The sequence below is a fragment of the Scophthalmus maximus genome, chromosome 15 (genome assembly GCF_022379125.1).
Source record: "Scophthalmus maximus strain ysfricsl-2021 chromosome 15, ASM2237912v1, whole genome shotgun sequence".
NCBI lineage: Eukaryota > Metazoa > Chordata > Actinopteri > Pleuronectiformes > Scophthalmidae > Scophthalmus > Scophthalmus maximus.
In genome coordinates this window covers 1,312,501-1,327,500 of record NC_061529.1, presented here as the reverse complement: position 1 = coordinate 1,327,500, position 15,000 = coordinate 1,312,501, and the positions used below count along the sequence as shown (strand labels likewise).

Below are 15,000 nucleotides of genomic sequence, written 5' to 3'. Positions count from 1 at the left end.
TCTCTCTGCCTGTCTGTCTGTCTGTCTGTCTCTCTGCCTGTCTGTCTTTGCCTGTCTGTCTCTGTCTCTCTCTGTGTCTGCCTGTCTGCCTCTTTCTGTCTGTTTGTCTGCCTGTCTTTCTCTCTCTCTCTGTCTGTCTCTGTCTCTCTGTCTCTGCCTGTCTGTCTCTCTCTGCCTGTCTTTGTCTGTTTCTCTGCCTGTCTTTCTGTCTCTCTCTCTCTCCCTCTCTGTCTGTCTCTGTCTCTCTGTCTCTGCCTGTCTGTCTCTCTGCCTGTCTGGCTGCAGGGTTTGGAGGGGGAGGATGAAGGAGCCATCAGCATGTCAGACAACAGAGCCAAGCTCACGTCTGCCGTCAGGTACGACTCACAGACAAACGTCCTCCACCCGTGAGACGGAGACACAGACAGGTGGTCGTCATCATTTGTTAAAACGTGTGTGTGTGTGTGTGTGCGTGCGTGCGTGTGCATGCGTGTGCGTGTGCCCGCCCTGCAGCTCTCTGCCTGAGCTGCTTGAGAAGAAGCGGCTGATCGACCTGCACACCAATGTTGCCACGGCCGTCCTCGACCACATCAAGGTGTTTATACACTCGTGACACTTGACTTCTCTGTAATGATCCAACAGTCACACACACGGGAGAAGAACTTTTGTTCTTCAGACCCGAGCAGAACCCGACACCAGGTGATAAACCGGAGCTCTGGCTCTCTGATCCCAATTAAACCTCATGTTAATCCACTGGATCCAGATCATTTTAATTTGGATCAGTCACCAAATGTGTCTAACTGTTCTCATCTAGATCCATGAATTAAAACCTTTCATGTACACTTGGTGGAAGTCACCGGTCCAGAACTACTCAGGGTCCAGAAGTCTGGACTCTTCGCTGAACGACGGAGACGAGCTGCTGAATCGATCGTTCAGTCTTTATGTTGTTATGACCGAAACTGTTTCAAAACCACAAAACAAAAAAGTGAACAAAAATGAAACATACATACAGTATAATTGCTGGTATGAAAGTGAAAGTGGAGTCAGTGTGAATGTGTCTTCCTGTACGATCAGTCACCTGATCGGAGCTGAACTCGCTTCTTTTTCCCTTTTTACAGAGTCGAAAATTAGACGTTTACTTTGAGTATGAAGAGAAACTGATGAGCAAGGCGACTTTAGACAAATCGCTGCTCGATATCATCAGTGACCCAGACGGTACGAACACACACACACACACACACACACAGTGACATCACAGTAATGGACTGTATCACAATCCAACTGGTGGACTGAAAGTTGTTTCATCGGAGGAATGAACCGAACACGAGATCTGACTGAACTGTGTGTCGATGTTTTCCTCAGCCGGGACGCCAGAAGACAAAATGAGACTGTTCCTCATCTACTACATCAGCGCTCAGCAGGCTCCTTCAGAGGTGAGACTAACGATTATCTTCTCCATTAATCGATCAGTGGTTTGGTTCATAAAATGGTGAGAAAATGTCGGATCGTGTTTCCCCCAAACTCTAAAATATGCTTCGTTTTGTTCTCACACACCAAAGATATTCAGTTCACTGTCACAGAGGAGCAAAGAAACCAGAACATATTCACATTTCAGAAACGGAAATCAGAGAATTTTGACTTTTCCTTTCATAAAAACCACTTGAACCGATTAATCGATTATGAAAATCGTCGTCCCTGCTCTGACTCACCATCGCTGGTCCAACTTCAGAGGATTTTCTGTGACTAAGCAACCAGCTGCAGAGGGAGACAATCTACTTCCTGTTTACTCCTGAGTGGTCAGGTGACACGTGTGTTTTCAGGTGTGTTGGTCTGGACCGAGGTGGATTCAGTTCAGGACCCCGTCGGGAGATGATCAAATCATCTGTTCTCAGGCTGAGTTCATTCCCTGGTTTCACTTCATATTTCATATTTGTAAAAAAAAAAAATCTACTTAGAGATTTAAATCTCTCTTTAAGTTTGTGAACATTTTTGAAAACCCTTCTTGGCTCTGAGGACGTCGGACATCTCTCTGAAAATCCAACGCAGAAGATAAAACGTGGACGTCTTGGAGAAATCGTTTTGTTTCAATTCGAGTTGTTGTTCAGCGGATAAATCTGATTTGAAGGACTGTTTTTAAAATAGTCCGTTCTCACACCTCTGACATCAGTGAACAAAAGCCTCGGTCGTGAACCTGTGAGAGACGCGAGTTGGCAGCGTTGAACCTCGTGTGGAGGCAGATTGTTCAGGGATGAGAAGGTTTCTGTGGTCGAGCTCTGTCAAAATAAAAAGCCTCACTCCGAAGGAAAAGAGAACTGTGACTCCTGGGGGATCTGGAACTCGTCTGTGATCTTCCTGCGGTTCAGTGTTTACTGCAACGAACAAAACCAAGGACACCGAGGAAAAAAAGGGATTCCGGGACGGGGGAAATGAAAACCACATCGCGCCACAATGTTCCCATTCTTCTCTGGAGGAGCGAGAGGGAGCAGCCAAGCAGACGCACCATCTCAGGTCGTGATGGTGTTGTTGTTGAGGCTCAAACGCAACTTTACAGACAAATTGTGAATTGGGTTGATTGTGCGTCTTAAATTTAAGAGGGCGCAAATATTTAAGTTTGCCAGTAATATTTTTAATCAAACACTAATTCCGATATTGATAATCTGGATTTGTAGTTTTATTTTAAGAATGAACAGCAGTCTGATAAAGTTATTGTCTTATTGTTACGAGTCCACTACAGCTGATGGAGTCGGAAATCTCACTCCTCAGAGTCGTTGCTTGACGTTCCCGTTTCTGGAGATATCATTGTCATATTATATTTATTAGAAATATTGTCATCTGAAAGCACAAGATGGCGGCGTCTGAATCTGAGAGATTAAAGGGGCAGTATGCGATTCTAAGCAACGCACGTTTTGTAAACATCAGCCAATGATCCCTCACCGACCATTAGCTGTTGGTTGTGTGTGCGCCAAAAAACAATCTGTGTTTGTCGGCTCACCCCAGGTTCTGTAAATCGAAAAGAAAAAAAATGGTGCGGACCGAACCACACGACACTGAGTGTTCAGTTTGTTGACACCACTCGTCCACACCGTGAGAGACGTGCCAGCGGGTGGCGCTGCAACACAGCGGTTGTGGCCTCCAGGTTTGCGCATCGGTTCACAACAACAACAACAACAATAACAAAGAGAGAAACAAGCTCTCTCCCTTAAAGTTTGGAGCAGGAACTGAAATGACAGGAAGTGTTTTTACGATAGAAAGAAAACTTGACTCGAGCAGCTGAGATTCCAATAAAAAAACAGAACCTAAACACTTCTACAGGAAGTGACGTCGTCAGCAGGGATGAATCTCTCCATCTGAAGAACTGAGGTGAACTTCTTCAGCGCCTCGCTGAAAAAACCTGTGAAGCATTAGACTTCTGCGGTTTCTCCGCGATTGGTGTAAAGTCTCAAATGTCAGAGATTCATCTTGAGATTTGTGTAATTGGACGACAAACAAAAGTTCCCTTGACGTCCCGGGTGATGTCGTCCAGTTCGTCCCGTCGTCCCGCGCCAGGCGTCTTCAGCGACACTCGGACTGAACCGGCACAGGGGACGCTGACATCACCGGCGGAGGATCGCCAGTAGAGAGTGGGAATGGATTAGACAGATGGTTTCAGGTCCGCTGCGCCCTCGTGTCCTCACAGCCGCATTACTCCGATCAATAGCCACAATCTTCTTGGCTCCGCCACATTCACAAGTTCGTTATGTTGAGCCATTGATGGAACAAAGATGACGGAGTCACAAGCGCCAAGTTCCTCTCGGAAAGAGAAAGAGACCTGGTTAGAGTCGCTGTCAACAGAACGCAGCTGCAGCGGCTTGAGTTTGGCAGAAGACATCGTGAAATGACTGAGGTTGTTTTTACTTTTAGTTTGCTGTTTGGAGTCTCTACATTAACTGGTGCAGATCACCTCCTTCAGGTGTGTGTTCCTGGGAATGTTCCCAAGCCGTCAGTGCTTGGTGTGGGTCCAGGCCTCCAGCAGCTGTGGGCAGAGAGAGCTCCGCTTCCCACACCTGCAAAAAACATTTCAACAATGTGGTTCAATTATTCAGTCCGAGATCATTCAACATCGGCTAAAAAAGAGCAGCCGCCAAGATGTGACAGCAAGAAACCTCAGTGAGTCACGGCTATTCATCATCAGTAACGCCGCTGACACTCTCCAACGAACCCTCCTGCCGAGTTCTGCACCGTCACTGACATCGGGTTTCTGAAGACTCGACCGCTCTGTGATGGAGGTCTTTGTTTTTCTTGTTGGTAACTTGTTGGAGATCGGTCAAACACCATCACTCAGAAGTGTTTGGACAGTTGCTGTGGTGTAAACGTTTGGGCTGTTCGTCATGTGCATGTCACACATTTATCTGGACATAAACCCAACGTTTGGTTTAATCCAACGTGAAAGTCGAAGCTCCTATCTGACACCAACGTCTGGGATTGTGGCAGTTTCTTTGGTTTCACGTCATTTATCCACCAAAGAGCCGACACGAGCAGAAGTTCAGATGCAAACCCCCCTGACCGAGAGACGATTTTTATAATTCCAGGAGACGTGACAACACTCGGTGGACCAATGAACAAGCTGGTTCTCATCTGGTTTGTTGGTACCAACGTTCTCGGTCGCAGAGTCGGGAGAATAAATACGACGTTAAGACTCAACTGTTGGCGATTAACGTGTTTCAGGTCCAGAGTGACGCTCCACGGCGTCTACAGTCGGACCAACTCGCAGCTGACGAGGTTCGTGCTCAGTGAAGCTGATCGGTTTAAAAAAAATGCCCTGATCGGATCGGGACCTCGGTACCGCTGGTACACAAAAACTAACCATGTGGGTTGTGAATAAAAAATGAATGGAAGTTGGGGAGGTTATGTGATGATAAAGATGGTTTATACAGAGGTGGAAACAGCCGAGTCTCAGCTCGTCCTCTGTCCTCCTTCGTTCTTTCATCCACCGCAAAGATGGATCACCTCAGGATTCATCCCTCTCCCTCTGAGACCAGCTCCTGGCCTCACATCCCCCCCTCTCAGATCCGTCTCACCCTCTTCCTCCCTCCTGTCCGCTGCTCGAGTTTCAGAGCGATGTGCTTGGGGATTTCAGCTCTTCAGAAACACACACACACACTGTCACGTGGCTCAGCGCTTGTGAAATCGCTCCAGTCCCTCGCTGGAGAGGAAACTGTGTGTAGATGCTACAGGACACACACCACGTCATGCTCACTAGCTGTCGCTAGGAAAAATGAACTTGAGTGGAATGTTTTCATCGTACGGTTTATTGAGCGCAAGGTTTTCCTGGAGTGGCTTTTTTCGTCGTTGGGACAGTGAAAGCTGTGTTACTGAAAAACATTGACCAATTCCCCTGGAGGGCAAATCTTACAGTTCGATGCAGCAGCACAAAGTGTAGCAGCACGGGAAAATGTGATGATGATATAAAATAAAATAGAAACTGAATCTCCCATAGGAATAACAAAAACTGTATACAAAGACAAACTAACAAAGTCTTAAACTAATCTAAATCTAATCTCATCATATGTACATGCTTACGTGTCCGCAGCACGCTCTCTCACTCATTACGTTAAAGCCAAAGTGTGCAACGTTTGTAATTTTCTGGCGCCATCTGGTGGTAAAGTTGCAAAGTGGCAAATGAGAGCCCAACAGGGGACACTTTATGGCGGTGCACTGCTGATTCCATTTCCGGTTTCCGTTAGCTTCTGAAGATTCAACGTGAATGCGACGTATTCTGGACCATTTAGTTCAACAACCGTATTCAACACGATGTAAAAACATAGAGACTCACACGGAGGTCGGGTCACCACATGGAACTATATTTAACTCATATATCAACACAGAGTTATGGACAATACGTTTTTCAAAATATTACACACTGTAGCTTTAAGTAAAAGTATAACACAAGACAAGAAACACTTTTATAATGTTAACATGCTTAATGTCAACTAATTTTTGAGCAGATATGCTAAATGTTGGTGTATCTTCTTTGATTCTGTTGTTTGTCTGGTTCCTGGTGTTAACGACTCAGTTGTCCGCTGCACCTTCACTTACACGACCAGTTGTTTTAGACACACAGGTCACAGGTCACAATTCATTGGACGAGAGTCACTGAGGCACCTGATCACGTTTGTTCGTCCGCTCTGTGTTCTGCAGTCCGACCTGGAGCAGTACAAGACGGCCCTGCTGGACACCGGCTGTGACCTTTCACCTCTCAACTACATCAAACAGTGGAAGTAAGTTTGTCCCATCTGAAAATGTAAAAGTCTGACACGTCAGCTGGCCAATAATATCATCGTAAACGTAAATGTTTTGCTGATATGAAAACTTTTATTTTACAGAATAAAACAGAAACGAAGTGTATTTATGTTTATATTTTTGGGGTTATTTTCTTAGTTATTTATAATAAAGTCAAATATCAAGCCTCCATTTATTCTTTGTCGCAAGGGGTTGATAGTGACATTTTAGGAATCATTGACAAATTATTTTAAAATACATATATATATATATATAGTGAATTTTGTTAACTGCCCAATATCGTCCCCCAGAGTCCATATCTGTCAGACTCTGCTTATTAATAAATACACATGATAACAATGTGTAAATAGTCCAGTGATTATCTGTAGATGTGATCAAATTGTTGTTGTGAACTATTTTGATATACCTTCTAGAATATGTATTTTCATGTAATGGTGATGCAGTAAATGTTTACATGGGAAGTAAAAACATAGGTTTTATATAGGGCATATTAGTCGGATCAGATTAAATTTTTTGAATTCATCTGTTACAGTATTTTGTGAGTGACCTCAGATAAATCTGACTACAGTTCCTTCAGGACATATAAACATATTAATAATCAGAGTGTGATTCAGTCGTGGTTTCGTGTCACTTGTCTCCAGGGCGTTCACCAAGATGGCCGCCGCCCCGGCCAACTACGGCAGCAGTGGAGTCAAACCCATGGGGTGAGTCATTGACATCCACCAGGTTCTAATGAGAAACATAGAAGAGTCAGTCAGATGATCTGACCAACCTAACCCTCTCCTCCTCTTCCTCCTCTTCTCTGTCTCACTCCTCCCTCCTCCTCTTCTTCCTCTTCTCTGTCTCACTACTCCCTCCTCCTTTTTCTCTGTCTCACTCCTCTGTCCTCCTCTTCCTCCTCTTCTCTGTCTAACTTCTTCCTCCTCTTCCCTGTGTCACTCCTCTTCTCTGTCTCACTACTCCCTCTTCCTCCTCGTCTCTGTCTCACTCCTCCCTCCTCCTCTTCCTCCTCTTCTCTGTCATACTCCTCCCTCCTCCTCTTCTTCCTCTTCTCTGTCTCACTCCTCCCTCCTCCTTTTCCTCCTCTTCTCTGTCATACTCCTCCCTCCTCTTCTTCCTCCTCTTCTCTGTCATACTCCTCCCTCCTCCTCTTCCTCCTCTTCTCTGTCATACGCCTCCCTCCTCCTCTTCTTCTTCTTCTCTGTCTCACTACTCCCTCCTCCTCTTCTCTGTCTCACTCCTCCGTCCTCCTCTTCCTCCTCCTCTATGTCTCACTACTCCCTCCTCCTCTTCTCTGTCTCACTGTCTCCTCCTCTTCATCCTCTTCTCTCTCACTCCCTGCTCTTCCTCCTCTTCTCTGTCTCACTCCTCCCTCCTCCTCTTCTTCCTCTTCTCTGTCTCACTCCTCCCTCCTCTTCTTCCTCTTCTCTGTCTCACTCCTCCCTCCTCCTCTTCTCTGTCTCACTGTCTCCTCCTCTTCCTCCATCCTCCTTTTCTCTGTTTCACTCCCTCCTCCTCTTCCTCCCCCCTCCTCCTCCAGGCTCTTCTCCAGAGTGATGAACAGCGGCTCTCAGTTTGTGATGGAGGGGGTGAAGAACCTGGTGCCCAAACAGGATGTGAGTCTGACCCGTGACCGTCGTGAGGCCCAAGTCCATGTCAGGGAATAATAAAAAATTCCTGTACCGACATCTCGCCTGATATTCATTGAAATCAAACCCTGACTAAGAAAGGTTTGATATTATTGCATCAGATTTTTTAGAGCTTTTATTTAACCCCAGTTTTATTTCGCCACCAAAATTGCCGCACTCCACCCATTCGTGTCTGGCTGGAGGTTAAATCAAGTGCACCCAGTGTGACGGACTCTTTGTTCCTGGGAAGCAGCAGTGATGATGATGATGATGATGATGATGATGATGGTGATGATGATAAATGGGGTGTTTCAGGGAGAAACTGGCAGCAACAGGAAGTGATTTATAACCATCACACACACACACACACACAGAGGGGGGGATATCTGTTTTCTTCATGCAGATGCTGAACTGAGACCAGCGTCAGTCACAGACATCTTAAGTCTCCAACTTAAAAAATTAACAGAAACAAACAAATGACTGAAGATTGAAAGACAAGACAAAACCCTGGGGTTTCTCTTTTCTGAGCCGAATGACGTGATGTGAAAAGTTGATCAAAGTTTGTCCACAATGTGTTTTTTATTTACTGCTGGTAGTTTTATGTCATAATACGTCACACGACTCACGTGAAGTTGGACACTTTCAACTAAACCACAGAACTTCAGCAGATCCTTAAAGCCTGACTTCTCTTCTCTTCTCTCCCAGAACCTTCCGGTCACTCGGATCCTCGACAACATGATGGAGATGAAGTCCCACCCCGTGAGTGTGTGTGTGTGTTCTCCAGTGAAACAGGAAGTAGTGACCAGTGTTCAGTGCTTTCCTCTTGACCTGCAATAGTGAGATATTTAGATTAACCTGATGGACTTACATACGAAGTTACAACAAACTGAAGAGCATGATACACACACACACACACACTCACACACACACACACACTCACACACACACACACACACACTGTGCAGGTTTCTCAGCGTCTGGAGTTTCAGATGACCAACAAAGATCCTGTTGTTGTGGGGGGGGGGGGGGACTGGGACGAAGATGAAAAAAAAGAAGAGCACATTCCCCTCGATCAGATTGTCGTGTGTGTGTGTGTGTGTGTGTGTGTGTATGCGTGCGTGCGTGCGTGCGTGCGTGCGCAGAGAGGAGATGATGTAGAATATTAAAGGAATAGTTCAACATTTGAACCATTGACTGTATATAGACGGACGACATGACAGCTCCTGTTGCGTTGTTCCACGATCATTACTGTACAGACTGACTCCACATGACGTCACCGGCACAAGGTGGGGGCGTCTTTATATACAGTCGCTGAACGTCTTCATATGTAGTCAGTGATCGTCTTTATATACAGTCTCTGAACGTCTTAATATGTAGTCAGTGATCGTCTTTATATACAGTCACTGATCGTCTTTATATACAGTCAGTGATCGTCTTTATATACAGTCAGTGATCATCTTTATATACAGTCACTGATGGTCTTTATATACAGTCAGTGATCATCTTTATATACAGTCAGTGATCGTCTTTATATACAGTCAGTGATCGTCTTTATATACAGTCTCTGATCGTCTTCATATACAGTCACTGATGGTCTTTATATACAGTCAGTGATCATCTTTATATACAGTCACTGATGGTCTTTATATACAGTCAGTGATCATCTTTATATACAGTCACTGATGGTCTTTATATACAGTCAGTGATCATCTTTATATACAGTCAGTGATCGTCTTTATATACAGTCTCTGATCGTCTTCATATACAGTCACTGATCGTCTTTATATACAGTCAGTGATCATCTTTATATACAGTCTCTGATCGTCTTCATATACAGTCAGTGATGGTCTTTATATACAGTCAGTGATCGTCTTCATATACAGTCAGTCATCGTCTTTATATACAGTCAGTGATCATCTTTATATACAGTCAGTGATCGTCTTTATATACAGTCAGTGATCGTCTTTATATACAGTCTCTGATCGTCTTCATATACAGTCAGTGATGGTCTTTATATACAGTCACTGATGGTCTTTATATACAGTCTCTGATCGTCTTTATATACAGTCACTGATGGTCTTTATATACAGTCAGTGATCGTCTTCATATACAGTCAGTGATCGTCTTTATATACAGTCAGTGATCGTCTTTATATACAGTCTCTGATCGTCTTTATATACAGTCACTGATGGTCTTTATATACAGTCAGTGATCGTCTTCATATACAGTCAGTCATCGTCTTTATATACAGTCGCTGATGGTCTTTATATACAGTCAGTGATCATCTTTATATACAGTCACTGATGGTCTTTATATACAGTCAGTGATCATCTTTATATACAGTCTGATGATTTTCTCTCTCTGATCTTCCAGGAAACAGACGACTATCGATACTTTGACCCAAAGATGCTGCGAGGCAGCGAGAGGTATGACATCGTCCTTTGACTCCAGTCCGATCAGATCAATAATCAATAACAGAAAGCTCAGGAAAGCTCTCATCATCTTCACTCTTCTTCCTCTTCAGCTCCATTCCCAGGAACAAGAACCCGTTTCAGGAGGTGAGCGTTTTTTACATGAAATATTTAAGAAAAAATCCTCTTAAAACTTCTATGATCAATATTTTTTTACTGTAAAGTCGATTGAAAGTTAACAAAAAATATGTTAACCACTAGATCCACATTGTTAATATTAAAGTGATGAGAATAAAATTCATGTTCCTGTTGATCTGACGTGTTTCAGGCCATCGTGTTCGTGGTGGGAGGAGGAAACTACATTGAGTACCAGAACCTGGTGGACTATTCAAAGGTACAGTACTACTGTATTATTACTACAGGTACTACTGTAGTTATCACTGCAGGTACTGTGTTACTGTACACATTACTGTACATGTGACATGTCACTGGTTTGTTCAGTCCAAGCAGGGGAAGAAGGTGGTTTACGGCTGCAGTGAACTTTTCAACGCCACTCAGTTCATCAAGCAGGTGAAATAAACTTTATGATACATCCCAACATCATAACATCATAAGAACAACACAACATGTAGAAAATAAACACCTGTTCTTTACTGTTAACTCTGTAGAATCAAAGTGTCCATATCAGCAAACGTCAGATATTGATTGTGTCTGTGAAAGACAAACCAGGTCAATGATTCTGAAACGTGTGAAACGTAAAGATGAATATAATCCAGCTGAGTCACCGTTATCGACGCCGAAGAAATAAAAGCTCTACAACGCTTTGGAAAATTTTGCATTTTATGAAAATGACCAATGATGAATATTTGTCGCCGTAGTAACATTCATGTTTCCTCTCTGCAGCTCGCCCAGCTCGGCCAAAAGTGACGAGGACCACATCTCTCTCTCTCTCTCTTTCTCTCTCTCTCTTTCTCTCTCTCTCTCTCTTTCTCTCTCTCTCTCTCTTTCTCTCTCTCTCTCTCTCTCTCTCTCTCTCTCTTTCTCTCTCTCTCTCTTTCTCTCTCTCTCTCTCTCTCTTTCTCTCTCTCTCTCTTTCTCTCTCTCTCTCTTTCTCTCTCTCTCTCTCTCTCTCTCTCTCTCTCTTTCTCTCTTTATTCCACTGTTTTATATAAACTCTGTAAATTGTTGTCGTTCATGTTTCTGTACTAATAAAGTTTCTCAGTCTCACTCCTTCAGCTCTCGTCTCGGTCGTGTTGACGAAGCCTCGTCTTCATTCCACCTGACGATATATTAAAGTGTTTTGTTTATTTGTTTCATGTTCACCTTCATCACGGTTAATTCAATAAAAACAAATTGATTTGAAAGAGCCCAGAATCTAGGGACGTTTTTCTCACTGTACGACACATGGAAAGAGAAGGAGCACGCAGGTCGCCACCTCTGATAAAACACACACGTCGTTCATCAGGCTGCCAATGGTTTTCTCTCCTGCAGGTTCTCAGAAGACAAGCAGGTGACACACACACACACACACACACACACACACACGTGTCTTCCTGTAGTTGTGAGGACCAACAATTAAGACCAATCTGAGGATTATGTCATTGTGGCATTTTTATCTGTTCGTGCGTGCGTTTGTGTGTGTTCTTTACGACACCATTTTAAATAAAAAAACCTCCTCTGATGTCCAATAAACAAGTGATGATGATCATGACAACATCCACATCTGTATGAAGTGTTAATCATAGCAACAAAAACTCTTCCGCATTAAAGAAAAAGTGACGACGTCGGCTCGAAAGGCGGCGCCTTTTTCCTTTTTTCCCCCCTTCAGACGAAAGGAGGGAAACGATTCTCACAGTTCAACTACACACACACACACACACACAGTTGATCTATGCTCTGTGACAGTGATATCAAGTCTGTTATGTTGACCTAATGACCTGGGAGCTGAAATAAAGAGGAGGAGACACGAGGAGCACTATGAGGAGGTGAAGAAGAGTGAGGAGGAGGAGTAGAGAAGGGCGGAGAGGAAGAGGCAGATGAACGGTGTGGAAGAGTAGAAGAAGAAAAGGTGAAGGAGTGAGTGATGAGAAGAACGGACACAGAAGAAAGAGGAAGTAAAAAGATGACGAGAGGGCAGGAAGGAGACGGAGTGTAACAAAGAAGAAACGAGGAGAGATGAGAGGAAATGAAAGGTGAAGAAACGGATTAAAAAATGGACGGCACATATTCTGTTACTGTTGAATGTTACGTTCTGAGTAATGAGATTGAACCTTTATTAACACATGAAGAACACACGTGGTCGCAGGTAATCCCTCTTCTCCTCGTGACTCGGCAGCTTCTGCTCATCGTGGGAGTTTTAATCTGTGAAACTTCTTCCAGCCTGTCACACGTTCGGCAGCTTCTCACATCCCATCACCACCGGAGGTGTTCACACCAATTAAGTCCTGACTGATACGTTCAAGAGAAAAAAAAAAGGTTCCCAGGAAGATTTAAAGTCACAAAAGACCGAAACAAGAGATTCAGTGGCTCGACGCCTGATCCACGTGATCGCTGGTCGGAGCGAACCAGCAGACGGCACGTTGTCCTCGTCACACTGCGGGCTGACCCCGAGGTCACGACCCGTTCAGTTCTACGGCTGACCTCTGACCCCAGGGTGTCTGACTCACGTCGTTCGTGTCTATGGCGACAGTTCAGCCTGAACCGTTTATGAAATATCATGTGTTTTGTTTAACATCGGTTCATTTACATGTGTTCACTATTTGTTGTAAGTATGTACAATGATATTTGAGTTGGTCAGAGATGAACGTTTTGTTCACATGAATATTTCCATCCCTCGGCCGACGTGTATCCGACCGCATTCTTCCCTCAGACGTTCTCTTCGCCCTCCTCAGTTTTCCAGGTGTATGCTGGGAACGGGCCAAGCTGAATTCCTGACCGCTGCTGTCTGTTGTCGGGCGGTTCACCTGCACACAGGTACACTCACCTCTCTCTGTGTGGGGGGGGGGCAACGTTACCAAGACAACCCCGAGCTTCGCCCGGGCCCTCGGCGGCAACAGGAGCCTCAGAGGTGACGGAACGAGGCTAACGTGATGAGTCCTGCGGCCGCGAGGCACCGGCACGGGACGGAGACCTGGTGTCTTCTGAAACGTGAAGCTCTGATGCAGTTAACGTAAATCCTGAAACGTTTCTGGAGGCTACGCTCACTCAGCCAACTCCTATGTTTTGTGAGGAATGATGTGAGAAATATCACATATATTCATCTTTGTTGCCATGGCACAGAAAGTCAAAAGAAATCTTGGGTCCGACAAACATTTCGTGGAAATCGGTTCAGTCGTTCTTCAAGTAACTGGGCAGAAAAACAAACCAACGCAGATGAGAACACAGCTTTGTGCACCAGGTACGGACAACTCTGACGATAGAGGGCCACAAAAAAATGGTATGATCCCTACCAGAGGGGCCAGACTGTGACCGTGCACCCCCAGTAGGATACTGTAACCCCATCATTCAATCAGCCAATTATAGCTACTAGATGAATGAATACAACAAAATATATAACGGTAATCAAAGTTTCTTTTACCAACATCTCTATTTTTCATATTCAAATGAGGAAGTTGGACACTAGCTAGTTAGCCCCAGTTAGCACAACCGCACTGTAGCTTTGCCATCGACAATCCTGTCTGACTGTTTTTCATTCAACAGTTCATGTTTATGTGTGTGTGTGTGTTGTCAGCCTCACTTCACTTTTTAAGAAAAACTCTTGGTTTCCTTTGAGCTCGTCCCAAACCGCTGTTACCCTGGACACCGACTGCAGCGTGAATGACGCCACGTCATCTGCAAAGAAAAATAGTTTCATCTGTTTGTGTTTTTCCCACTGATACAACTTCAATACATCAACACGAAAATATTTACTCGTGTTCAACGTTGTGAGAAAAGATGGACGTGACAGTAACGTACCGGGTTTCAGTTCGCCATCAACACGAGACCCTGAAGGCGGCGCCTTGACATCACATACAGAACGAGGAGCACCTGACACACACGTCACATGTATCATCTCAGATTCTCCTCGTCCTTTGTGTCAGCGGTGCTCATTCACTCTCATGACATCGTCACCACCACGACGCTGACCTACATCTGAATTCTTTACTGAGGATTAAATATGTAAATTAAAGAAAACAGAGATAATGTATTTTTCTTCTTGAGTTATGCTTGTGTCCATGTTCCAGGGCCAGAACATCACGATCACCAGTGGACAGCGCCAGGTTTAAGCTCCGCCTCCTCTGCTGATGACCTCTGACCATTAGCCAAAGTGTGTCACACACACACACACACTGATTGATATTGATTGACACATACACTGTGTGATATTGTTTCACACAGTGTATGTGTGATCAAAACATAATGATTCAGGTGTTTTTCTGTTTTTTTCACTGTTTCAAAACAGCGGGCGGAGCCAGGAATGTGGTGAAGTTCCAGATTGGTCAAGAGGTTTGAGCTGCAATGAGAAAAGCAGCTTAAATAACAAGAAGCTCGTTGCTGCTTCACTTCAGCTCCGTGTAAATTATGATTATGATTCTCATATGGACCCAGAAACAACAGATGATTCCAGAATCATCATCATCATCTGAGGAAGAAGATGAAGAAGAGGAGGAGGACATCGTCGCTCTGTCTCTGATGTCCTCAGTTCTTCTGTTTCTCATTTTCGC

At 44.5% G+C, this 15,000-nt stretch overlaps 2 protein-coding genes across 2 annotated transcripts in view; both read left to right on the top strand.

The window, feature by feature from the left end:
• Positions 1-11,524, top strand: part of scfd1 (sec1 family domain containing 1) — a 13,292-nt gene extending 1,768 nt beyond the window's left edge. The window contains exons 3-15 of the mRNA XM_035611085.2: positions 286-356; positions 493-574; positions 1,098-1,194; positions 1,342-1,412; positions 6,157-6,236; positions 6,900-6,962; positions 7,799-7,874; positions 8,592-8,645; positions 10,260-10,312; positions 10,411-10,444; positions 10,626-10,691; positions 10,799-10,867; positions 11,201-11,524. Coding sequence (XP_035466978.1) covers positions 286-356; positions 493-574; positions 1,098-1,194; positions 1,342-1,412; positions 6,157-6,236; positions 6,900-6,962; positions 7,799-7,874; positions 8,592-8,645; positions 10,260-10,312; positions 10,411-10,444; positions 10,626-10,691; positions 10,799-10,867; positions 11,201-11,224 — 840 coding nt within the window. The 3' untranslated portion in view covers positions 11,225-11,524. The remainder of the gene's footprint in view (positions 1-285; positions 357-492; positions 575-1,097; positions 1,195-1,341; positions 1,413-6,156; positions 6,237-6,899; positions 6,963-7,798; positions 7,875-8,591; positions 8,646-10,259; positions 10,313-10,410; positions 10,445-10,625; positions 10,692-10,798; positions 10,868-11,200) is intronic.
• Positions 11,525-14,862: 3,338 nt separating this feature from the next.
• The window catches only part of coch (coagulation factor C homolog, cochlin (Limulus polyphemus)), a 14,480-nt gene continuing 14,342 nt past the window's right edge, over positions 14,863-15,000 (top strand). The window contains exon 1 of the mRNA XM_035610050.2: positions 14,863-15,000. This exon is cut by the window's right edge and continues 210 nt beyond it. The gene's annotated coding sequence lies outside the window, so the exon portion shown is untranslated.